At 39.1% G+C, this 27,916-nt stretch overlaps 1 protein-coding gene across 6 annotated transcripts in view; it reads left to right on the forward strand.

Moving 5' to 3' along the window:
- The window catches only part of LOC132790838 (nephrin), a 76,939-nt gene that overhangs the window by 32,899 nt on the left and 16,124 nt on the right, over window positions 1-27,916 (forward strand). For all 6 annotated transcript variants that reach the window (XM_060799556.1, XM_060799551.1, XM_060799552.1 and 3 more), the window contains 8 exons: window positions 15,881-16,013; window positions 19,891-20,096; window positions 22,443-22,556; window positions 24,172-24,381; window positions 24,479-24,630; window positions 25,045-25,189; window positions 26,591-26,721; window positions 27,466-27,625. In XM_060799556.1, coding sequence (XP_060655539.1) covers window positions 15,881-16,013; window positions 19,891-20,096; window positions 22,443-22,556; window positions 24,172-24,381; window positions 24,479-24,630; window positions 25,045-25,189; window positions 26,591-26,721; window positions 27,466-27,625 — 1,251 coding nt within the window. The remainder of the gene's footprint in view (window positions 1-15,880; window positions 16,014-19,890; window positions 20,097-22,442; window positions 22,557-24,171; window positions 24,382-24,478; window positions 24,631-25,044; window positions 25,190-26,590; window positions 26,722-27,465; window positions 27,626-27,916) is intronic.

A 27,916-nucleotide genomic window follows, 5' to 3' on the forward strand; every position in this document is an offset into this window, starting at 1 on the left:
ATAAAATGAAAACAAAAAATCCATCGAAATCATCAAATGGATTTATGAAGTGCATCATGTCGTGCGTAGAGTTTAAACACACACATGAGAGAATAATTCAACTTAAAAATCATTAAATGATAATACTCACATTCATATGTATGTGAGAGTGCGAATACAAATAAAAAATACGAATACTACTCGAGAGTGTGTGAATACGAATACTTCGTAATTTTCTGCAAACATTCATGGCCAGCTGTCGACCGTTTCTTCATCTTCAATTTCACTGATAAATGTGTTCAATGGCATTCTGCGCAAATTACATTCAATTAAAAATCTGTTTGAAGTTGAAAGTTTATTAAATCAATATCAATTTACACAAAAAGTTCAATTTTAATTGCATTTATTTGAGTCATTAGCAAAAAGTTTATTCTCATATCACATTTCGTATGCTTTAACTTTACTTTATTATCGTACAATTTATTTGCGTAGCAGTATTTAAGAAGTTATTTTGTATTTTCATTTCACATTTTTATTGCTTGTCGACTAATGCTTGACTTGGGCAGCGTCGTTTTGCCTTATTGTTAACCCCAATAAAAAAGCGAAACAAATTAATGAAACATAAGTCAAACCGGCAGTCAAACAGCAAACAAATATAAAATGCCAATCAAATTCTCGTATCTCGCCTGATGATGCCAGACAAACCGGCAACAATCCGATCCTGAAATGTTTCGTTTCCCCCATCCAAACAAAATGGCGTTTGGCCTGTTTCCCGTCCACTTCAAAGGCGTCGCAACGTTGCACAGTCAATTTGCGTTCGAGATTTATAACCGGTACAATGCGCTGCCTATAGAAACAGCTTCCCCTCCGTCTCACTCTAGCTCACTCTTGGCTTCACTCATGCCGGTTAACGCTTCACTGGCGACGTGTCCTTGAAAAGGACCCGTTGAAGCTGGTTCGTCGGATGGTTTTTGGTTCGGCTCGACGGGCCGCTTGCCATAAATATTTTTTGCTCGATCAAGTGTACTAATTTAATGTGTTGCCATGGCTATATGCTGAATCGATGACTCGACTGACTCGACTGACTTCGACTCCGGGCGCTATCAACGCTGGCAGGACATTCAAAACAAGATTTATGACAGGCGTGCGCCAGCCATCCAGCCAGCCTCGAGGTTGGGGCAAGTTGTAAGTTCGAACGGGTGGCGAGCAGAGAGGCAGAGAGGGGAGCGGGCAGGGACAGTAACAATAAAATGAAATCAACGTTACGAAACAAGAGAAATGACAACGTTGCTAAATGGTCTTATCTGCAGAACACTACGAGTACGTGTGTGCGGGGGCGTTTGAGGAGAGAATCGTGAGGGGTACAAGGGGAGGCAAAGTTTTTTGATTGTCTGCGCTCTGCGCTACAAAAATGAAACTCGACTTGAGCATTTTTAGGTCGCAAATTTGATTAATGTTATGCCGCTGTGACGTGACGAACGAGAGTCGTGATTTGGTGCAGCGATTTATATTGTATCCCATCAGCAACAAGCGGACTTTGCAGCACAACAATGTCGAAAAGTCTATAATGACAATGGTTGAATGATGATCCCAAAAGCAGCGTGCAAGAAATGTGGAGGTGGAGGAAGGTGGGAAATTGAGATTAATTAAACATGCAAAGTGGATATTTAAACCAGAATTAAATAAAAATATCTACGTGAAATCTTTCTTTCTTTCTTTAATTTTTTATTTCCACTCAGTTCTCTCTGGCTTTTGTGCTTGAAAAACAATGCCCAGGTGTATAGTAGAGTAGTTCTCTTAAGACTGTGACACCTTCATTGTAGTTGTCAGAAATTGCCTGCTGCTCATCCTGCTGCCTGCTCGCTGCTGCCCACGCCACGCATCTTGTGTTAATTATATGTCCTGTGCAAGTTTGTGCGCATTTGTCTTTATTATAGGTCGGTTCACCTCTTGCCTTGTGCCTGACTACCTGGCAACGGCAACGGCAACAGCAACAGCAAAGGCAAAGGCAACAAGGCCATCTGCCTGTCGCCTTTATTATCATTGTTACGCTTCTGTTGTTGCCATTGCCGTAGCTGTCGCTCATTGCTTTTGTTTTTCTGCACTGACATTCAGGCAAACACACAAACAGAAGAAGCAGCCAGAGGCAGCATCATAAGCCATAAGCGCCCCCACAAGCAGTGGCATAACTTTCGAGATCCAACAATACATCATGTATGCAAAATGATGTATGCATGTAAATGGCAGCGGAGAGTAGGCGAGTGTGAGCCAGGGTTGGGGATGCTGATGCTGATGGTGATGGTGATGGGGAACAAGTGTTGCGAATTAGGCCAAGGAGAAGCATTAATAAACGCATTTAGTGGCACATGCGGCGTATGCGCAACGCCAAAGAAAGGACTACACGCATACACTTACGCATACACACACACAGACGCACAGAGCGTAAGCTTAGATAATAGCACAAACAGGATGATGATGTGGGCGACACATGCAGGCTTATAATTTGCACGTGGCACTGTGGCAAGTCCCCAACCCAACCCAGCCCCAGTTCAGCCCTTTCCTCCCACTCCTCAAGCTGTACTTATTGTGTCACTGAGCTTGACATACTTTCCACTTAGGCTGCCTTCACTTTTATATGTGTGTGGGTGTAAATGCGGTGTCTTGCAAGTTTATCATTTGCAGTCTTAGTTATGCATGTTGCTCCGTTTGCTACGTTTTCTGCGACGCCAGCAACAGCATCTATGTAGACTGAAAGTCATCCGCAGTTCCATTTTTATCCCCATCCCTATCCTTTCTCTGTGTTGTTGACTCTCGAGTTGCTTGCTCAGTTCTCGAGCGATTCAAGGCGAGGCGACATTAGTCGTAATATGTCAGGCTGTTACTTTTACTTGCCTAGTTTTAAGTCTTTTATCTAAGCAGAACGCTGCACACTTTTCATTGCATATCTTGAGGCGCTCTGAATTCAGTTTGCCGCATGTCACGTTTGTAGTTCATTTGCGCTTGTTGCTTACGCTCGCTTGTCACAAACTTTACCACGCTATGTAATCCTCTCACTCTCCACAACTAAACCATTATAATCAATGTTTATAGGCCAACACACACACACACAAGCACAAATCAAGTATACGCCCCGTTGCTGTTGCTCTTGCTATTGCCTTTCCCGCTGGCGCATAATTAACGTATAAATTACGAATAGTGTGACGTTAATAATTCGGCGTTAATAGAATTTCCCGCTTTTCCGGCCATTTTCATTTGTTTATTCGCACGCACAGCAGCAGCTGCCTCGCTGACCCAAATGGCTAAACGCCTGACTGCCTAAATTATCGATAATCAATGGATTTGGCTTTTATTGTATGTTATTTACCCGCTGCCCGCACATTCACACACACACACACATACGCATAGGCGGACATTGCTCATACGCCCCATTGTGCGCATTGTTTGCGTGGAAATAAAAGTTTATCTAAATAATACAAACATTCATTTTGGGCTTAATGCATCTGTGACATTTCTATTGTTTCATTACCTGTTTCAACTAGAATAGAAAAACCTGCCGCTGCCGAGGAAAATTTAATTAAACACTTAACGCCCTTTGGGGTGGAACACGAGTTGTCCAATTACGGCTGGCTTGCAAACCCTTTTGAGTTGTTTATTAAAATGCTCGACACATGCTCATTAAAAACAACTCAAAAGTCATGTTCGACCCGGCCCAACTCGGCCTGGGTTGCTGCTGTCAGACATTTTGTAAGCATTTAACTGCAAAATCATGCGACAAACTATAAACCAACAGAACCACAGACGACTACGAACAGCGCCCACAGTACATAAACCCATCTGCCGCCCTTCCGCATACATGTGTATGTGCCACAGAAAGAGAGAGAGATAGAGCGAGAGAGAGGCGTGTCCGACAACTGGGAAACAACTAATGAGACACAGACATAGTGCGAATGTGAGTGCAGGAAAAGTTGTCTTTGGGCATTCAACATTCCGCTTTCCACATTCCACATTCGAATGCCAAATACAAATAAATAGACATTAAAAAAGCGAGACAACAGTAATAAACAGTTGAGAAAGCAGCCCAACAACAGCAACAACAACAACAGCAGCAACAGCCAATGGAGACCCAACAAATGGCACAAAATTGCAGAGGTTGACGTTTAATTTGCCACTTTTATTAACAGCGCTCATATTAGGGACTCATTTATCAGTCCGCCGGTTTGCTCCAAAAAAGCAAAAATGAAACACACACACACAAACACCGACACCAACACCGTTAGACGCAACACACATAGTCACAGTGAACATAGAGTACAAGCTTGGATGGGAGCTCAGCCCCCAGTCCCAACATGAAACTGTGTAACAGTTGTGGGAATTATTTAATTTAGACACTGCGCCAGACCTCTTGCAATGCCAATGGCCATTGGAGACTGGGAGGCTTAGCAGCATAAGGCACAGTGGTCAAAATATCACAATTAAACCGAAATAAAATGCAATGAATAAACTTAAAATACCTGCGAAATAAATGTATAATTTGTGGAAGAACGTTACAGCATGAAATATAACTAGTTGATAAGTAAAATGTTATATGAGTAGGTGAAATTATAAAACATAAACGAAGTATTATTGAGTTTGAAAAACAAAACCAAAAACAATGGAAATTATATTTGAAATGTTTTACTAATCACGCTTTTATTTATTTAATTTAATTGAAATGTTTTGCTGTTCACAGTTTTGTTTTTCACAGTTTTATTTTTATGGGTATTATCAGTTTTTGTTTGATTTTACCTAATCAAATATGAAATTGCACATAATAATTTGAATTCAAAATAAATTTAATTTATTCACATGTGTAACTAATATTTTATTTATTTAAAAGGCTTAATTTCTTGGAATTATTTCAAATAATTTAGTAACATTGGATGTTGCTTAATATTATCAGTTTACAACAAGTATTTTTTATGATTAATAAGGTTAAGTTATGAAAAGCAAGACAACGTCCTTCCTCAATAGAAAAGATATGGAAATTGAAAATGTTTGTTGTCTTTTATGGATTTAATTATATATTTTTTATAGAATTCACTAATTTGTATTGTCCATTGTATGCTCTGTTGAATATCTGGTGCTGGCTAGGGATCTGCTGCTTAACTGCCAAGTTTTTTGCACTCTCACTCCGACGCCAAGAGCAGAGTGCAGAACAGAGTAGAAGAGAAGAGAAAAGAGCATACGAGAGCCGGGCAGAGCGGTGCTCGAGCGTTCATAAGCTATTGCTTTGGGCAGAGAGCTAGCTAAATTAATGACAATGACTGTGAGCGCTAGTCAGGGAATGAGAAGTGGAAATGGCATTGAGATTGGGGAGGGAAATGAATGTTGGGGGGATGGATGCTTTGGCGTCATGTACCCACTGATTGTTCTGTGCTGTGTTGTTGCCACTTTGTTTTTGGTTGCTCCATTCGTTGTTGCTATTATTATTGTTTGTTGTATTTTTGCACTGACACATGACAGAGCGTTTCATTTGTTCGTGCGGAGGCATGACAAGGAAGTCGACTCGAATGCCTGGCAACATTGGAGCCAAGTGCTTGCGCCATGGATTGCATTGTAAAAACGCAGGGCAAAAGTCTGGCAGAACTCCGAGCTGTTGAGATAAATTATGTGTAATCGTGCGGCTGGGAAATATATTTCTACGATATATGAAGTTATGAAGTGTCGGCGGCAATTGCAACTCCAAACGGTCCCGATTTAATTGAGTTCCGTGTTTCGGTCTGACTAAGAAGAGGTCATGTGCCTAACCATTTAGCAGCAGGCATTAGACTCGACACGCCACAAATACTTGGCCATCAGATATACACGCAGACACACACACACACACACACACACACACACTGCTTAAAGCGGTTAACGCGTCGCTTATAAGCACATTTTCCAATCCCAAGCATTTGCTGCTCAGCCATTCAACCAATAGCCATGGGCATATGTAATTGAGCTCCATGCACGTACACTAACAAGTAAGACAGACAGACAGACGGAAAGAGAGACAGATAGACAAACAGACAGTCGGACAGTCGGACAGATAGATACATAGATGGGCATTCATCACGGACAGCTGATGAGCCAAGTTTGTATTCAAGTGCATGTTGCTGACTAATTTGCCGGACAGCCTCATAAATGGATCGCGGTTGCTCGGGGGGCAACCTAATGCCCATCTAATTTGACTGGCACAGCACTGGTCGAGCAATTGAGTTTGCGGTTTCCACGTTTTAACAGCTAATCAACATGGGCTTAAAATAGCGAGAACAGCTCTCGATGAGCCAGTTGAATGTAAATAGAAAATTAATGCAAACCAGCAATGCAATCTCTTCAAATACAAGATAATACAACAGGATAACTCCATAATGATTTAGCATTACATTTAGTTTCGACTTTTGTTCTTAAGACTAATGCTTCAAATAATTAATTAATAGAGGTTATCTTCAGACTTGTTTATAGACAAGTAATATTAAATAACTTAGCGATCTATTGAATACTCAACGATAATTAGGGAATGCATTTAGTTACGATTTATCTTCTTAAGATTCACATTAAAAAATATAAATTAACATTAAAATGGAAAATTTTCAGAGCTGTTTATTGAAAAGAAAACTTTATATACAATTATTTAATTATTAGTTTCTAATTTTAAGAATAATATATCTAAATAATATAATCAATTATCGTTAGAAAATTAAAGTAGAATAGTGTCATAAACTGTTAAAAATACAATCCCTTGAATTTGGTATCAAATAATATTTCAAAAGAATATGCCACGTATTATGTACAGTATATAAAGAATGAATGTCAGAAACCTAAGCAAACCATTCATTACAAAATTAAACATCAAGATGATTTAGCATTAGAGTTCGATATGATTATTTACATAATAAATAGAGAGATGATAAGAATAATGTTTCTAAAAAATACTTAACCTCAAAGGGATGATGTACAATTTTATTTATAGAAAATGAATTTTAAAGAGCTTTACAAATTAGGAAAGTGATTTATGAATGGAATAATGATACAATTGATTGAAACTATAATGAAATAATAATAGAAATCATTTTTGAGTCGCTTTTGGACTAGCCTGCTTACTTAATTCTTAGCCTTAATTTCACAAATTTAAGCGAGTAGTAAAACTTTTTAGACTATTCCAAGTCGTTCATCTGCTGGGCTTCGAAGACAAATGCCACTGTTTACGTTCATTTAATAAATACCTGAGAATAATATTTCCAAATATTGCTTAAATTAAAGTAAAATATCTCAAGTATCCGTTTAATTTAATGTCTTACTCTAAATTAATTTATAAATCTATTTAGTTATCATTATAGAATTTTAAAATATTCTTATAAATAAATTTTCAAATTATTACTTAACCTCAAAAGCGATTCTGTACAATCATGTTTAAAGAAAATGAATGCGAAATAGCTTTGAAAAACCAATTCAATACAAGATCATATTCCTCGATGATTTAGTATCGTGTTTCATCATTATTTCAGAACATGATACTCAATAGTATTGCTCAAGATACGTTCCTCTTACTTCACAGGAAGTATATGGAAGGACACTTAACATGGCGCAGGAATATCAGAAAGAAATCAAATACTTAACTGATTGGTGGTAACAATTGTTGCATGCGAACATAAAAATTCGTCTCAGTTTTATAGTCAGAAGAAGTAACACATCGTAAATGGAGCACAACACACACTAAATGAAATATTTATGTGTGCCCCCCCGCCCCTCAGCTGCATATACATTTCTGAGTAGTACATATAGTACATGTGTGTGTGTATGTGTGTGGGTGTGTGTGTGTGGGTGTGCAGTGCACATATTTGCTATACATTACGCACACATTTCGCTTTTGTTGTGCTCTTGTGTGTGTGCGTTTGTTTTTGTTTGCTTTGCTCGCCGGCATTTTCTTTGCTGTTCTTAACCCATTCCAAGCAGAAATGTGTTGCGGTCTGGTTTTATTTTATTTGAGCAGAAATAAAAAAACCCTGCTGCATACTTTGCTGCGCACTTTGAGGCCAGCGGCAGTTTTCTCTCCTCGTCTCCGTCTCTCTCTCTCTCTCTCTCTATCTGTCTACATCCGTTCTCTTCTGCTACTGATTCTGTTTCTCATATATTTTTAATATATTAGCTAGCAAAATATTATATTATCCACATTTATATGTATGCGAAGGCTGCTTTTATATGTGCATGTAATTTTTATTTGTTTTTTACGAGCGCATAAATCAAAGAAAATTGTTTTTTATATATGCGATGTACGATGCTTATATGAAAAATATATGCGCTCCCTTTTCGACGCTTGGCTATTCCATATTTTATAGTATGAATATGCTGGTCGACTTTTTTCATTTCGTTTTGCCAACAGCATTATTTGGCAAAAGAGTTGCATGCCGCATGGAATTCCAGTTGATTTGTGCACCAGAAAAAAACTCACTCACAATATTGAAAGCCACCATAAAAGTGCAGACAACCAACAGTTAATTAAAAACCATATTTGCTTCTGCATTCGGTCGGATCAATTTTGAAATGTTGAAATCTGTGCGGCCCACTTCAATCTCGGCAAATATAAAATCAATGTACAAACAAATAAACATATACACAGTAGATATGTGTGTACAAAACAAACGCCTTGGGGCCTAATTTTTATTTCCAATTTGATGCCCTGCGTTGCTTTTTGCTGTTCTCCCTCATTTTTTTGCGAAACTGATTTCATTAATTTCTAATGCTATCAAAAAATATACAAACAACAGCCTCGGGCTATATGCACAGCCAGAAAATACATCAATGAGCATGGACTGCGAACAAAAAAAAATATATTATATATTTGGACCGAAATACTATACATACTTACGTATACAGCAAAAAAGGGAGCAATAAATATTCGCAAGGCAAAAGGCAGGCAACAAAAGGCACACAAAGAGGACCAACAAAAAAAAAGTGATTTTAAACAATAAAACATAAAAAATTACAAAGCGCTTGGACGAAATACAGATAAAAAATAAGTCATCAGTGAAAATAAAATAAGAAATAATACAAAGCGAAAGACTTTTGATGAAATTTTCATTTGGAAATTCCTTGCGTAGCAATTAAGTCAAAATGCTACTTATAAGTCCCTCTCTCTTTCTCGCTGAGACAATGCTCAGTGATGATTTGTTGTGCTCTTTATGGTAGAGCCTTTCTTTTGCTCGGCATTTTGGCTTTTCACACAGCAAATTCATTTAGCAGTCTAATTTGTGCATTCTAATATAAAGGCGACTTTCGGGCTAATTTGTTTATGTGTTGCGCTCTTTAATAAGAGATTCTTGGGAATCTTGAATTCACTTGAATTTTTGGCGAAAGCTCGAAAAAATTGGCAGAGTAAATGCGTTTATGTAATTATTTTTACGTGATATTCTCGGACGCCTTTTATTCTCACACACACTTTCGCAGTCTCTTCTTTATTCTCAGTCTCAAGCTCATTCTCATTAAATTCATTCGGTTATCTTGGGTTTACCTTTTGGACTGAACTAAACGCTGGCTCCGCATTTCGTCGCCGAGTCAGCAACTGCAAACGCATTACCCGATGCCATTCACAGATAAAAGTAAAAGCAGCGACACGAAAACGAGCATTACTTCAATGAACTGGTTACTGAAACTCACACACACACACACAGACACACACAACGCTTTTTTGGCACCCCTTTTTTATGCAACAATCTAGAAAGAAGCTGGCCAAAATCAGAGGACAGAGCACAAAGAGCCATCGGTAATGGCCAAAGGAGGCGACACCGAATACGAATACGAGACGTTGATCAGAGGCCCGCATAAAAGCCACTTGAAATGCAGACTGGCCTCTCCCAAAAGTCTGTGTTGCCTCTTTAAGTATCTATAAAAAGGAAAATGTTTATAGAAAAAGCGTTCCACTGACTTGATTTGTGCATTAAAGATATGTGTTTATATGGCATGTCTGTTCCTTTTTTTTTACATACTCCTCATCGTACCTGCCTCCTCCTCCTCTGCAACTCGAATTGTGCCTTTTTAGCTGGTGACATAAAATGTAGGAAATATGCCCAGGCAAAAGCCAAACGACTCGCATAGTAGATACTTATGGACTTGACATTATAGATACACATACTCGTAATGTTATGCGAAAGGGTAACAGAGCCACAATGGCCACTAAAACTTGACAGTTAAGAGCTTTTGGGGCCATGGTTAATAGCAGTAGTTTCCTACTTCAGTTCGAGTCAATGTGTCTCCAACTAAGTTTTTAGTGCAGCTTATGCTGCTTCTGACATCTGTATTCATATTCGTCGTAAATATGTTTTTTCAAGAATTTCGAAATTTCAATTTTATTTCTTTTGCTGCGTAATTAAAATCATTCAATCGCAACGTCAACAGCTGACTCAGTTCCAGGACTGGGATGGCCAGAGGAGAAGGAGGAGGAGAAGACCTCAGTGGATTACAACGAAATTAAATTAAATACAAAAATAATTTGCTCAAAATCAGGCAGACATTGAGCAAATGATTTTTGTTTCTCTGTTCTCCGTTCTCCGCCCGGCCGAGAAAAGCACTTTCAATAATTGCCACTTTGGCGCACATTAAAGTCAACTTACCCAACGATTGACTACTGCATGAGCCCCGCCCACAGCTGTCCTAGCCCGCCCCTTCTTGCTCTCGCTCTGATGTCCCTACATAAGGCATAATCATTATCGTTACAGTTTATTGCACATTAAAAGTGCGCCAAGGCGACCAACTCGGCCGTAGCGGCACGGCCCCTTTACTTTTATGCCGAGGCCGAAGCCAAGAACAGCAGCAACAACAACAACAAGAACAACACTTGGCAGCCTTACATAAAGCAAATGGCTATAAAGCGAAACAAGGATGCTGAAAAAAATAAAGAGCAAGTCTTGACCGTCGTAGACCGTAATTGTCGCCATGTTCACAGAGTTCCAGGATACCGCCTTTTGTTCGAATTTACACATGAATAGTTGTAGACCTCCCGCCAGGCGGTAGACAGTTTAAATTTAATTTAATTGTAGATGAATTTTGGTGCTTAAGCCGAGTCGAGTCGAGTGGAGTCCTTTCTTTGATTTCACGTTCAATTGTACTCGAATTTTTATTTTTATTTGATTTTTATTTCACATTTTTACTTCTGATTTTATGACATGGTTTTATAGCACCTTCGGGAAAGACGCAACCGTTAACAATTAGCGCGCCCTTGACTTGAATATGATTTAGAATTTTGTCAGTATTTACGCTTATTTGAATTTTATGCTAGAGAAATGCCTTGGAGAGAGACTTTGACATAAATATCAGCTGTTTAAGGGGTTAACAATCCCATGGTGTTTTATTTTATGGCTCATGATTCTGATGCGAGCAAATTATGCAAATGATTTGCATTTAGCTGAAGCAACATTTTTATTGTGTTTTTCTTGCTCTCAATTTTTACACTCTTCTTGTTATTATTTTATTTTCCAAATATTGACAAGATTTTTATTTAAATTATTATTGTCAGTTGTTGCCAATTCCTTTGCTTTGACTCTGAGTTTGACTTCAGTGTCCTTCCCTTCTACATTTCGCTGCCTCTCCTTCTGTGCACATTTTTGTCAATTCGGCAAATGTTGCCATTGTCAAGTGAACTTGTCTTGCCACGTCCTGAGTCGCTTTTCTATTTTACTTTTTCATTTTTTCTCTCTCGCTTTTTCCTCTCTGCTGCTGTCAACTTTGTCACTGAGCAGTGCCACTAATATGAAAGCAAATTTGCATAATAAGTTTTGCCAGCAATCTTCTTTTTTTTTCGTTGGTCTCTTTAAAATTGAAATTGTAATACAAATATGCAAGATTTGTCAACGTTGTTGCATTGTTTTCAATGTTTAATTAAATGTAATTACTTTAAATAGCAACTTTAATTAAATGCATTTAACACAGTTGTTCATTTTTTCTGTTTGCATTGACAACTGCAGCTGTCACGGCAAAGAACAAAGTCAACTGTGTTTTGCGGTCTCTTCGTAGGATTCGAATTGCGATGTGTCGGATGTGTGAAATGAATATAATTCAATTATAAGTAATTAAACAAAATGTACAAAAAAGTGAGTGTATAATTGAAAATGACAATACGAGAGCTGCAAACGCTTCTAATGATTTATGAAATGTTGCGTTTAATGGACTGTGTCTGGGCAATTAAAACGAAAACGTCACATGCATCGATACTTGAGCTCATTTATTTACACACCTTGGCGTGTTATGTGTTCCTTTCGATCGCTTGCCAATAAAAATAATTGGCTATAAATGCGCTAAAAGTCAAAACAACGCCCGCCAATTGTTGAGCTCTGCTGCTGTAGATGGCATTGCTTTTAATTAATGAAAGCAACAGCAGCGAGTGGCAAGTGGCAAGTGGCACTTTAAGTAACTCCCACACACGCACACACACACATGCTGCTGCTATTTTATGACTTTGCTTGGCAGCTGTGAATGCCATCATCTAATGTGGCACTGCGAGTATTTATGCTACCTTTGCCTGTCGCGTTCGCAGTCGCTGCTTTCAAGTGCGTTGAGTTATAATTTTATGTGCCATTAATTTGCCACCGTAGACAACTTTTGCAGCCACACACACACATCTATTCACATATGTGCACACATTTAATGCATTTTAAGCATGCGTATGTGTGTATGAGACTGTCAGCTAATGAGCCTACTCTGTATTTAAGCCCTTCCTCTCTCTCTCGCTCTATCTGTATGTTAGTTGTAATGAGTTTTATTGTTGGTGTTAGTCTGGCTGTTGTTGTTATGTCTGGGCCAATGTTGACAAGCCAAAACTTTAGCTATTTATAGTGTAGCACACAACGCGTTGTCGCTTTTAATGGCCACTTTGCTGTCGCGCTTAGCAATTAACGTTGATTGCATTTTTATAGGCCCCCAAAAAACAAACATAGTGTAGCACACAATTAGCTTAAAAACTGACCCTTTTTAGGAATTTAAGTAAACACACTCGAAGGGAGAATCGAAATTTAATCAAACTATCCAAACAAAATACATTTTTGTATTATTATTCGAGTTGATTGCAAAATATGTTGCGTTTTCTTTTCCAATTAAATTCCAGCGCAATATTCATAGCATGCAACATTGTTCAGCTGCTGGCTAAGAGTATCCAGTTATCCACTTTTCAAATGAAATTTGAATACAAAATGGCTCTGTTTGCATATGAGAGAATTAATCAGAAAAATCGAATTGAATATTTGTAGCCATTGAACTTACTATATTTCGAGTTTGTGTGTATCACATGCAGTGCAATTAAATCGTCAAAATATTTGCACCCAACAGGCGATTCATCTGCATTCATTGCCATGCAATTTTCAAGAACATTCACTATTATAGTTTTCCTTTTATTGCCCCAATATTATTGCTTCATGTTCGCAGCATAAAATTGCCTGAGCACACAGTTATACACACTTTACTTTATATGTATATACATATGTATACGGCGAGTGTGTGCGTATAATAAACAGCAGACATTGGAGTACGTAAGGATATAGCTGTATGTCAGCGTGTGTGTGAATATCTCCTTCCTGGCGCGATGTGTGCATAAAGTTTGTTCTGCTTGCTTATTACTCGCATGCGAATATCCTTTTGGAGCTGCACTTCCTGAAGACCCCGGAATGGAGACGTTGCCTTGCCAGCTACTTAAAATTTACGATAGTCGCATGTCTGACGCGCTCTTCGCTCTGGCTTAAAGCTTAAACAGAACTTCAGAGCCAACGAACGAACGAACGAACGAATGAGTCGAATATTTAAACAGACCGAAATTCAATGCCATTGAAGTGCACTCGGAATATATTTGATATATTTGATGCAGATTAAGCAGAAAATTGTATCGAATTTCTCTGCTCATTGGTCGATTGATTTTTGTTGTTGGTATCGTCGCTCAATTTACGTATAAATTGCGTTTGAGGCTGAGTGAAAATCTCTAATTAGCTAATTGCTCTAATTAAATGCTTTGCCAATGTCGGCATTTCGTTTTACTAAACGCAAGGATAATGTAAATTGCGCCAGCCACTCTCAGCACTTTCTATGTTACCATGTGTGTGTATGTGTGTGTGTGTGTGTGCCATCATCATCGGGACATCCATTATTGCGGTCGCCAGGCTGAAGCCTAATGGCAAATCGAACATATTTGCATATGAAATGAGCGAGAAATCGAAACATGGCGTCAGCCAGCCACGAGCTACAACGAAAAATCAAGCGAAGCGATTTCCGGCAAATACATTATATGTGTGTTTGTGTGCGTGTGTGTGCGTGGGTGCTGTGAGATAACCCGCATGTGACTTTGCTTAGTTAATATGCAAAATTGTAAGAGATCATAATAACTGTTTATGCTCATAATAAATTATGCGTTGACTTCTTCCGACTGATTTTTCAATTAAAATAAAGTACATAGCGTACAACGAGTCGTATGAGTTATATTTTGTGTGATCTATTTTAAAGCGCAATTCAAAGAGGAAATTATATGAAACCCCAAAAGTCCGCGAACAGCCTTTTCTTCGGCTGAGCTTAATTACAAAATCAACGACGGCTGCCAAATGCAAGAAAAATACTTTACAAATTTTAATAACTTTGTTTGCCCGGGCAACAAGACCGAAATTGTTGAGCCTAAGAAATGCAAATTAGTTTACAAGTGATTTAAATAAGATACAAAAAGTGACGAGGGACCAGCAACAACAATGCACAGAAGAAAAAAAATACAGAATCGTGACCAAAAGGGCTGCTAACAACTTTTTAGGTGCGAGCGCAAATAAAGAAAACCATTTTTAAATGTTGTGAAAGTAATGTAAAAGTTCAAAAACGATGGCGAAATAAGAAATGCCGAAATGTATAATTAAAAAATAAATAAAATTAGGAATGAGATCACTTTCAAAGTTATTATTATTATTATGAGAATCGGCTGAGAATATAATTGTAATTTGATGTGCATCAAAAAGTCCTTAAGATTTAATTCACTTTTAAAATGGAGCAAAATCGCTCAAGAATATTGAAGAGTTGATGAGTTGTCTTAGCTGGATTGTAATCTCACACTTTAAGCAAAGCCCAGACAAAGGCAAATGCATTAATGATGCGAAATTTAAGAGCTGGCCAAAAATAACATAGGCAAATGCCAAGTGAAAGGAAATTGTAAAGAGCAAAGAGTCGGAAAATAAGCCAACCCCAAAAAACATAACTCAAAAACTGGCTGGCGCCCGAAAAGAAATCCACGAATGTAGGCAAAAACAAAAACCCTTAAAAGCAAACCCAGAACAAAACAGAACAGAACAGAACAGAGCAGAGGAAAAAAAAAAGAATAAGATAAAATTAGCATAAAAAAAGGATTTGCTCGCTAATTTCACTTTAATGTAAACGCGGCGACTGCGACGATGACGTCGCCGCCATTACATCACTTTTATCTCACGCTCTCCCCTACTCCCCCTCTCTATATATTTCTTCTTCCATTCGCCCGCTGTGCTGCCTTTGTCTTTTATTTATAGCATTATTAGTGGCACTAAGTAAAAGATCGCAGCATTTTTTCTTTGCCTTTCCACTTTTCATTCTCTACACTCAGTGCCTCAGTCACCCCTCATCACTTGCCACGACGCGACTTGCCACTTGCCACTTGGTGCCGTCTTAAGCGTTAGCTTTGGCTTTCACTTTGGGTTTAGCTCTAGTGATGGCTTTGGCCTGCCCCAATAACAAAGTGCTAATGCCCCACGCTAATTATGCATCATTTGTTCTTTTCTCTCTCTCTCTCTCTCTCTCTCTCTCTCTCTCTCTCTTTTTTCTCGTTGTGTACTTTTTCTTGTTTTTTGCTGCTGTCACATCAACTCATCATTGTGTCTCTCCTTTATTCTTATGTTTTCAGGTCCGCCCGTACTCTCGGAATCCATAATTGGCACCCTAGGACGACTGCCCTGCAATGTGACGCCGCCTATCTATGAGGATCGTGTTGCTTTAGTCATCTGGTACAAGGTTGGACTGAAAACTCCTATCTATAGGTGAGTACGAGAAAATAGTATAAAGATTAGAGAAAGCCTTTGGAAATTAGAAGGAATAAATAAAAACTATTTAGTCATTAAGTTAATGAACTGATTAAGTTCACCACGATTTCTTCAGGTTTTATGCCAGCTACCCATAGGGTATTATAACTTTGCGCCGGAAGGAAATGTATTTAACAGGCAGAATGAGGCATATCCGACCGTCAAGCCGAGACGATATAGCCATGTCTGTCTATCTGTCTATCCGTCCGTCCGTATGAACACTTAGACCTCAAAGATATAGAGATATAATATTCAACAACCCATATCAAGTTTTTTAATTTTTTGGAAGGCTCATTTACGCCTCCACAAATTGACAAAATTCTAAAAACAAGCTGAATTTTGATTGCGGTTGCGGATTGTGATAAAGATAATAAAAACTATAGTCTCAATGATTACTATAAATTTGATTGATTATTAAAGAAATACTTCTATATACCAAATTACGCTTACTGCAATCGGGTCTAAGCTGCTTTGACTCACAATTGTGTATATTTAGTACTTTATTTAATCAATATATTAAACATAGAAATATTCTATGGTATAATTTACGAATAATACTGCATTGTTTTGCATTTATTCAAAATGTGATCATTTGATATTTGATCATTAATTCAATTTTCATCTTTAGTTTGCTGTTGTTCAGCTGTTCACCATTGATCCTTAGCTCGTTCCTGTTCATACGATCCATTTTTAAAAAATCGTTCTTTAGCGGACTGTTGTCTTGCATTAAGTTACGGCTAGTTGAACTAATTTAGTAATTTACATTAAAAATTGGAATTTAGTGCATAATTTACATTTGTTTTGTGCCTTTAAAATTTCAAATCAAAATACAAAGCTGGTAAGCTGATATGAAATTATATTTGTTCGAGAACTAACAACGATTTCAGGCAAGGAACGATATAGAATGTTGGGAACAAAGTGCAATAAACAAAACCGAATGACCTAGTTCTGTTATCAAAAATGGACGAACGAACTTAAAACTTGTATCAAGGAAAAGAAGATTAGAATACGGAAAGTCTTTGAAAATAACTATGACAGTTGCTGGTTATAAAACTTCTCTCCCATTAAAAATCAATCGAATATTTGTTTCTTTTGACAGCTCTGAATCAGCAGCAAAACATGTCAGTGTCATTCCTCTCATTTCTGAACTGCTTCTTCAATTTAAGCTTTTGTGTCAAGTGCAGAACCACCAAGCATCCCACAATAATTTCAACGACCACAGACACACACACACACACACACATACTTGCACATGTAGAGGTCCATAAATAAACAAAATTGATTACCACAGACAAGTTTTACGTACTCAACCCTCTCGCAACCCTCTCAAACCCAGCAACTGGTTGAGCAGACAACACTGAGGGAATTTCTGGGTTGGGTAAATGGAATCTGCACATGTCAGTTTGGTGTTTGTTTTTTTGGGGGAATGGGTGAGAAGGGGAGGGAGGAATGGCACTTTTTCATTTTGATTTAATGTCTGCTAATTAAGCAATTTTTTGCATGTTTTCTGGGGGGCTGCTCAACTGCAGCCATTAAATTAGCATAACTAGAAAATTATACACAGAGACTGGCTGGGTGGCAATCAGGCAATCAAGGAGGTGATGGTTGAGGGGGACAGTCAGACGAGCCTCTTTCTAAATTGAGTAAAGTTTTTTGGGGGACTCTCCATAGCTATGCAGAGAGGAAGGACGACCTGGAACCTCAAGGTTACATTTACAGCAGAAAAACTTTTTCAATTATTCATGTCGAACATTATGGCATTGTAGTTGTTGCCAGAGAGACTTTTGGTTTTTGTTTCTTATAGATACGAATATGTCTGCATACATCAAAGGAGCAAAACTTTAATTGGATTTGTTAGACTCGGACGCATACATGCGGTCGTCTCTCTCTGTCTTAATACTATGTATGTAGTATACTAAATATATATATCTATACGTATATATGTGTATGTGTCGAGACTCAAAGGGAGACGCTGATTAGCTGATTGCTAGTTAAGGCTGCCAAGCAGGCAGTCAACGCCATTGACATGCGGCTGAAACTAATTGAACTTCAGCACTTCAAGGACTTGCAAATGACTAGAGCGAAAATAGTAATTAGCGTTGCGTAACGACAGTTCAGGCAAGCCAACTTGCAGGCCACGCTTCAACTCTTGTTTGTAATTAAAAACCACTCAGCAAGTAAATTAATCATAAAACACAAAACTTGCCTTTTCCCAATGCCATTCCTATTCCCACTTTTTATACTACTATATGTTCTTTTTTTGCCGGACCTGGCCAAATGCTGAAAATTTAATTTACTCCCAGCGAATGCGCATCATTGAGTCAGCTTGAAGTTGGCTGTCCGCAGCTGGCATTTCAATTTAGCATCGATGGATTCGAGTGCGATTTTTATTACCGACTGACATGTGAGCTGCCGAGTTGCGAGCTGCGAGCTGTGAGCTGCCGAGCTGCTGCCTCATTATACCATCACATGCTGCGTATTACACACACAGCACAATATGTCTGCAAATCAAAATTGAAATGCAATAAAACACAGACAAGCACTGGCAAGCTGTCAAAGAGCAACAGCATCAGCACCAGCACAGAGCCGAGAGTGGCAGCAAGTTTAATAACTCAGTTGCTTTTCGAGGGTTGGCATGGCACAATCTGAAACAATACTGCGGAAGCCGTGAGTTTTTGTATGCCAAAAATGGTTAGTTAACCATTTGCGCTGTGTATGCAACAGAAAACCAAAGTTAATCTCTTGTGCTCTTAACGAAAAAAAACGTTGCATACCTTTAGGCCGTGTGTGTAATTCTTGACTTCATGCATTTCTATTTTTAGCCTCCGCTGCAAGTTTCAAACAAAAATAATCTCGATTCCAATTGATTATAAGAATTCGAAAAGAGAATCATTGCATATTACACATCACACAATCATAACAGAAAAAAGAAAATCTTTTGTGCTAATTGCGAATTACATTACCTATTTTTAGGTTGTAAATGTAAATATTGCTTTTCCGTATTTCTGTTGTTAGTCACCTGTATTAGTTCCAGGGATAAATGTATTCATTTAAATTTATCATGTGTATCCAAAAAGAAAAGCTGTCCCAATATCAATGCTTTGCATCATAAAACCGAAAATCATCTTTTGTTCATGACGACAAAAAGTATTGCCTACTTTTAGGCTGTTTATGTTATTAATTTAAGTTTTGCGAGTTCGAACTGATCCTGAAAAGAAAAGAAGAGAAGCACTGCCACATCAGGTTATAAATGGAATCATAAATTAAATATTCTTGACCTTAAGTAAAAATTTAAAATAGAATTTTTCTGCTCACATAATTCTGGCTATACATTTATTCCTCTCTAAGAAAGATCAACAAAAACTTGGCGATAATACGCAACCTTGTGCAAACTTTTAAAGCCAATTGCCAAACATTCAGCAGAGGGAAAAAAATAAAACTTTAACAACATTGATTGACCGCTGAAATGAGTTCATTATGGTAACTTTTCTAGCGTCCACCGACAAATCCGAAAACAAAAGTAAAACCAAAAAAAGTAAGGCAAAATTAATCAATAATCTACAATTACAAACTAAAACAATAAATTACGGCAATGTGATTGGCTTAAGGGAGAGAAAGGAGGGATTATTAATTCATTGCTGAACCCAATTACCCAGTTTCGAAAAAGTTGAACTCTAGGTGAGAGAGACAGAGGGAGACAGAGGGAGAGAGAGAGAGCGGCGCTTTGGCAGCTTTAAATTTTGTTTTTTCTTTCCAACTACGTATATATGGAGTACATTTGGCTTTGCTTTTACTCGACGCTATATTTGTTTTCTTCGTTTTCAATTTCTTTCAGCGTCGATACACGCGACTCGAACTTTGCACAGGGGACCCACTGGTCGGATGAAACGTATCGGGAGCGGCTGTCCTTTTACGTGGAAGGACGTGCTGGCACGCTCACCATCAAGTCAACATCTGAGGACGACACCGGCGAGTATCGTTGTCGTGTCGACTTTCAAAAGAGCCCAACACGCAACTCCAAAGTGAATTTAACTGTCATAAGTAAGTATTGAGCACTCCACCATGCAACAGAAGCATCGCAGTGGCAGCAACAGCAGCAGCAGCTTTCGCTGTTGCAATGACATAGTGGCATAATTGAGCAGCTAATTTGTGCAACGACGTTCTCGTATCCTGGGGGCCAGCACTCAACTCTTGAACAAACACATTAGTTACAAAATAAGACGCCAACTGTATGTTCTGCTTTCTGCTTACCATGCCAACCAAGTTTTTCTCAATTTTCTTCTGTCTTTCTTTCTTTTTTTGGTAACTTTTCTTCAGTTTCGCAAACAGCTTTTAAAGTGCAAACTTGGCGAAAAGTTTTCACGTCCTTCGCTTTAAGCTGGATGAGTATAAAAAGTGCAGAGTGCAACTTCTGAATTGAATTTTTGCTATTTAAATGGTTTTCTTTCTATCATTCTGCTGCCGCTTTTACGACTGTGTCCACTTTTCTATTTCCTGTAGGTCATACTTTTTTTCACATAGACATTAACGTAGAAAGATTACAAAAGATTAAAACACTTTCTTCGAAACACGTTACCAAATATAATTGGCAATGAGTAATTTAAAATACAAAAATTGATAATGTTACTATTATTCTCATAGTATGTTCTCAAATTTGAAGCAATTTTACAAAATTGAGGAAATAATAATTCAAATTTCATGACGTCCCCTAAATATTTGTAGCTAAGTGATTATTAATTTTATGGTATATTCGAAGTAAACATGAGTACCAATTTTAAAATGAAATTTTAAGAATAGTATTCATTTAAAATTTGCGACCAGAAATAAGTTTTATGTTATAAATTCACGTACACGTAGTATAAGTGCATTAAGCTGTCGGATAGCTTCGAGAACCCATTTTTCTTAATTTTATTTTGTGCCCCGTTTTCAATGCCACCTGTGTGGCAAGGTGTGGCAAGAGGCAAGAGGCAAGGAGCAACGCCGTGGCCGCAGCTTGCAATTTACCATTAAAATTTATATAGCTGGGAAAAGACGTTTAGCTGAAATCTACGGCCAGTTCTTGGTCTGGCAATAAAAATATTGTTGGTAAATAGTTGCTGCCGGCGCTGGCGTCGACGTTGACGGCGACTTTGCTGCTTCTGCTTCAGCTTCAGCTGCTAGATGAAGCGTTCAGAGGCATTGGGCAACAGGGCGTGGTTATGTTTTACAAACTTCTTGAGCATGTTGAACATGCAATGCTCTGCCAACTGTGATTGTGTGTGTCTCAGGGAGTTTGCCCTTCTCGGTTTTTGTGTGTGTGTGTGAATGTGTGACTGTGTGCGTATGTGCGTGTGCGTGTGTGTTTGCGACATGTGAAGCGTAAAACCATGGCTGGATTTAGAACTTTATACGTCGGTTGGCAAAAAGTTTAAAGAAGATACGAGTATTAGATTAAAAGTTGCCACAGCCCTGGGTGGACAGTTTAGACAACTTGCCACTGCTAATGCGAGCGGTAACAAGACGCTGCGGGTCAACAGTAAAGGAACAGGGATAACGAAGCAGACTACATACAAAGGGGGAGCAGTAAAAGAAGAAAAGAGAAGAGCAGATGAGAAGACAAATGGTGAAAGCAGAAAATAAGAAGATGCCACTAAGTCCTGGACATGTTTTGCAAATTTGCCAGCAAATATGTTGAGCTAAGCGCCAACATAATAGCCATTGCACATAGCCCATTTTCTATTTTCTATCTGCCATTTTCCATTTTCCACTTGCCTTGGCCATCCAGCCAACAGCAACAGCAGCAGCAAGCATTACATGGAAAATGAAAATATTTTCAAGTGAATAATCGGAGCGTGGCGCGTGCCAGCCGAGCAAACAAGTCAAAATAGTGGCAAGTGGGCAAATAAAACAAGCGAATTTGCGAAAATTAAAAGTTTGCTCAACACGTCGCTGGAAATTTACGGCTTTATTTCGCTAGCAAGAACGAGCAAATCGTTCTTTTCCACCACAGCCAAGCTGCACTCGTGGTCAGATGAAACGAAGTGGAGGCGAGCAAAAAAATAGAGAAATTACAAGAAGCTCTGCTGAAATTTGAAGCCAGTAATCTTCAGGCTGCACCTGAGTCAGGACTCTAGTCCTTGAAATGCAACATGGCAGGCTGTCAGCCAGGCTGCAGGCATCAGGCTGCCGAGTCGTTTTCGTTCACGTTCTCTTTAATATTTGGACAGCTCTTAAGCCCAAGACCGTCGACAAAGTATGCAAATGAAATGCAATTTAAATATTGATTCAATAGCATATTCTGTTAATGCTCTTTTAATAAGCCAAAAAAACTTTAGCATAATCTATTCACAAAAGCTGCTGTTGCTGAAAATCTCTTGTTGAATTGCATTAACTTCTTATTTTTCACAGCTCCGCCCGAGTCAATCATCATACTGGACAGCAAGGGTGCCACCATCATGGATCACACTCTGGGCCCCTACAATGAGGGCTCCAGCGTGAACGTCACGTGCGTGGCCATTGGCGGTAAGTTCATCCTCGACACGTGCCTCCATCCAATATCCACAATCCACCATCCACCAACCATTTCCACATTGCGCTGTCAAACGAGTCGACAAGTGCACGAGTATTTTGCCAGAGTGTTGAAGCTGCTTTTTGTGTCTGACAATTAAAAGTGATGGGCAGGCAGGCAGGCAAGAGCAAAATGCAGACGAAAGATTTCGAATTTTATTTAATTTCACATTTTGCTGAAATGCTGTCGACTGCACGATCCAGCAAGCACCTACTACAAGCACACAGCGATAGATTCAGACAGAGAGCAGAGGCAAAAGCAAAAGCAAAACGCTTCCCAACAATGCCCATACAAATTGCATTGAGAGCACTTGAAAATTGCTAAAAGCCAAACAAGACAACAAATGAAATAGCGAAAGGCACTTGAGAGACACACACAAACACATAGAGACACATAGACACGAGTACACACGTGAGCACTGACATGTCCACAGACACTGAGATTACAGTGAAACCTCTGTTGTTAGGACACTTACCTGCTAAATACTTTTCTTTCTTCGCTTAAAAGAATGCTTACAGCTGTAGACTTTCAAATAGCAGTGCTTACGTCTTTCTATATATAACAGCTTAATTTACTTATTTTTAAATAATTCAACATTTTTTTCATTTAGCAAATATGGATAACAACAACAAAGTATGCAATATGTTTTTCTTTGAAATAGCAGTGTGTAAAGGAAATTATTATTAAATTTAGCTTAACGCATTTTTCACAAAATTACAAAACTGTTCGGCACTTTTTATGAAAAAATTAAAACCTGCTATTTCAGTGTGCAGACAACTGAGAATCAATGAAAAGGACTGTACAAAAACCCGATATGTAGTTTTGTGTCTGTCACACAGATATTTCAAGGTTCACAGCAGTGAATTTTTATATTCATCTTTTATTTAAATAACAATGGTTTTAAGTTACATTTTTTCAGGATAGGATTTTAATGGGGTGATTCTCGGATTTTAATTTTTTTCATCTTTTCTTCATAATCTCATATACTTGTTATAATTTTTCGCCATTTACCTGTTAATAATTTCGTTTTTTAACTTAGTGAATGTTTGCTAAAAAATGTGTTCAAAAACTTCGAAAGCAGCACAAAATAAAAATGTAAATTAAGTTTATAAACTGACAGCTCGCAATCAGATAATAAAGCTGTCACTGTGCTAGGTTTCACTGTACTTGCAGTACAGACACACAGTAAGAAGAGAGGGAGGCACTTCTTGCACATAAACAAACAGTCAAAGACAGCATCTAAATCGCTGCCAGCAACTGGATAAAAGGAAGGGGAAGGGAGTCTAAGAGACAGAGAGACTCAGACAAACGGGAACCAACAGACTAGGAGAATTGTACTCTGGTACTTCCAGTGGGCGTGCCGATTGGGTGGCAAGCTCAAGTCTAAGCCGTATACCAAACATATCAGTTGCACACTCCACCAACCACCATCCTCCCAATCCTCAATCACCTCCCCTACTTTCCCTTTCTCAGCTGCCCTCTAACCCGTTTATCAACCCGCACACAACACAATCACACTGAATGCACTCAATAATTGCGCTTCTTCTTCATCTGTTTGGTACGTTGCAGGTCGCCCCCAACCGAGGGTTACCTGGTGGCACGGCAATACAATGTTCAACAGCTCCGGCATGGGCAATCCGCTCTCGGAGCGACGTGTGGGCAATGTGCTATCGTTGGCCAAGCTCAAGCGCAAGAATCTTCACATGCAGCTGACGTGCCGAGCGGAGAATAATAATTTGACATCGCCAATTATCAGCAGCATCGTGCTCGACATGAACTGTGAGTACTGCAAATCTACTACCAGCAGCAGCAGCAGCTAATTAATTCACTCACTCTTTGTCTCTCTGTATCTGTGTGTCTATGTTTGCTGCTGCAGTGCGTCCGCTGATTGTTAAGCTACAGGGAGAGAATCGACCGCTTTCGGCTGAGAACTCTTATAAGCTCAGTTGCGATGTCATTGGCTCACGTCCAGCACCGACTGTTACATGGTGGAAGGGCAGTACGCCCATGAAGAATACGCAAGAGACGGTAAGAGCAGTACTTCCTCCAGGGTTTACAGGGTATGCACATGCAAATTTTGTAAGCTGGCAAGCTTGTTAAATCGTACCCAAGTCGAAGCCATCCCCATTCCAGTTGTAGCTACGGCAGACCCTCGAATGCTTTGTGGTAATTGAAGTTACTTCAACGGCAGTCACGTAGCTGCCTTCAATTAAAAGCTGAGCATGGAGGGAGTCCAGCTTTAACGACTGGCGATGGCTATGGCAATGGCTATGGCGATGACGATGACGATGGCAATGGCGATTGCACGTGCCACTTGGGGAAAAAGTCGAACGGAGATGCCCCGTTGGGTTTTGCCATCTTTGTCTCGCTCGGCAGCACACACACAAAGCTAAAGCCAAGCTAACGCTATTAACTGTTTCGCTATTTCTCAACACTCTGCAGGAAAAATCTGATGGTAATATGACCACATCGGTGCTGACATTCACGCCCACCATCGACGATCGGGGCAAGTTTCTCTCGTGCCGCGCCGAACAGGGCATGATACCAGAGTCTGGCATGGAGGATGGCTGGAAATTGGACATCTATCGTGAGTATTGTTTACATTCAGAGCCTTTCGCTTTGGCATTGCTTATTAATTGCGCAGTGGATAACATCAAAGTCACTTCAGTTCACTTTCTCTCTGTCTGTCTTTTTGATTTGCCATGTAAATTAGTCGACGCTTTGCCAATGCCAAGGTGGCGTATGCTTAATATTTAATTTGACTGCCAGCAACTTTTTAATGAAAACGAAAGGCTCACGAATATCGACTTTAAATACTTCCGTCAAAAGTGCTGCAAAAGGCAGCGGATATATATATATACTCATTTTTCTCTTGTTGGTGTATTTTTTTTGGTTGATTTTTCTGTTTTTTTTGATTTTGTGTGCCAAGTTGTGGCAAGTTTGGCAAATTAATTTCCAGCGGCGGCTTGCAAAACTTTGGGCCAAACTTGCAAAACTTTTTAACCCGCCGCAAACACCGCAAGCAGCGAAGTCGACTGCGAAGCCATCTTTACGCTTTTACAGTTTTTCGACCTGTTTGCACAAAATTTAAATGCCAATCCGTTGCCGCCTCTGCTTCCGCCTGCGTCTCTTCCTCCTGCTCCATCAATGTGCCGCACATTGCTTCCGGTTCCTGTTTGCCTTTGGTGTGCGGTTTGGTTGCTTACCTTTTAACTTCCCCTCATCTTTTTCCATTTTTCCGTATTTTTGGTTTTTTGATGCTACAACTTCGGCTGATGCCCACTCTATTGAAACTCGTGCTCCATTGAGCAACCCTTTGGCCAGGCACTGGAACAAGGAGCATATCGGAGTGGGAGTGGAAGTGGGAGTGAGAATGGGACTGAGGCTGGGACTGGCTCTCGGCTTGTTTGCGCAATTTGATAGATTGCTTAATAAGCTTAATTGATTCGCGCATTCCGCGAAGCAATTTTGATTTAATTAAGTTAAAATTTCACTTGTTTAATACCCTTCCACTTTCCCACTCCATCGAAACAATCAAACACACAAAATCTCCAAGCTGGCCGCCCAGCACGTGTAGATATATTTTTGCACACTTGGCGCTTTCATAAATAAATTAAGCAAATAGAAAACAAGCGCAGTGTAACCTAATTGCCTACAAGGAAACCCCGAGAGCAGACACACAAACACACACACACACACACACACACACACAGTACGAGTATTTTCACAACTTAAATTGCCTAATTTGTGGGGCTTACAATATAATTACACCTTTGTGCGCGGCTTTTACTTTTGCGTTTGCTTTACTCGTTCGTTCTGTTTTATTATTCTGTTGTTTTTTTTTTTCTTTGCTTTGCCTTTTTACGTGATTCACTTGTGCTTTTAATTTGCAGTCTACTCGGTTGCCCTGGCAGCGCTTTTACTTTCTTTTTCTACTTAAATATCCAATTATGATCTATCTTTTTTCTTTTTCATTCTTTGAATGCAGACATTCCCGTTGTCAGTTTGGAACTTGGCACAAACTCTTTGAATTCGACATTACGCGAAGGAGTCGATGTTTTCTTTGAGTGCAACATCAAATCGAATCCATGGATCTACAAAGTCAGCTGGCGCCACAACGTGAGTATAAACCTTACTTATAAAGAGGGATCGAAATATTGCTTGCAGCTAATTCAATGCGATACCAATTTCAGAGCTCAGTTCGACATTTTGCCACAGGCCCCAGTTAATACAGCTTCCAAAAAAATATAAAAAATAAAAATTGAAGACGCTTACGTTATTATTTTCATTATTTTCCATACATAAATTACCTTGAGGCCACACAACAAATCGAAAACCGCAGCTAGCACCCAGAATACGAGTATTCTCTGGCGTATATCCGTGTGTATGTGTGTGTGTGGTGTAGTGGGAGCCAACCCACATGCCACATAATTGTTGCATATTTTAGAGCTGACAGGCATTCACAAAAAATCCACACACACACAAGAGCCTAGCTGTATATTGAAATTTATAGAATTTATTATTGAATTATTTAGCTGTAAAAGCACTTAACAATTTATGCAGCATCGGCCCTAAATTATGCAGCCACGCCCACGTTGTTGGGAGCAGGCAACAAGCGACATACACAGGATATATCCCGTTTGTGCCACAGGCACGTGTGTCTGTGTGTGTGTTGGGCAACATGAAAGTGTTATTAGCCTCAAATTAAATTTATTCCAGCGCGCAGTTAGCGCCAAATTGAATTTAACTCAATAAATTATTGAACATATCTAAAATTTATCGACGCATGCAAGTTTTCAATTTTATCATCGACTCCACACCCACATCGAAATCCAACTCTAACTCTTGCACTAACACTTGCAGGGCAAAATTTTGGAGAGCAACCCCGCCGAAGGCATCGTGGTGGCCAATCAGAGCCTTGTCCTCCAGAACGCTAGCAGAGCCAGGACTGGCATTTACACGTGTGTCGGCAGCAATCGAGAGGGCGACGGCGAAAGCAATCCAGTCCAGTTGGACATACGCTGTGAGTATAAGAATATATTATATATGTATGTGAATGATATTTTAAAGGAGTCTACTCCTGAGTTAATCTGAAGTAGTAAAATTATATGTGTACTTGCAAATATGTATGTATTTTGTGATACGTCTCGCGATCAACACTGTATTCATTTCACTAAGAAGAACTCCACGATTGAATCATTGAATATTTCTTGAATACTCTAGTTTAACAACTTCAACTTCATCAATGATGCGTTTCTATAATGAAAGTTGTTACACCAAAGTCGCATCCCCGAACAACATCTTGCTTAGACTA

This window comes from Drosophila nasuta, chromosome 3 (assembly GCF_023558535.2).
Source record: "Drosophila nasuta strain 15112-1781.00 chromosome 3, ASM2355853v1, whole genome shotgun sequence".
Lineage (NCBI taxonomy): Eukaryota > Metazoa > Arthropoda > Insecta > Diptera > Drosophilidae > Drosophila > Drosophila nasuta.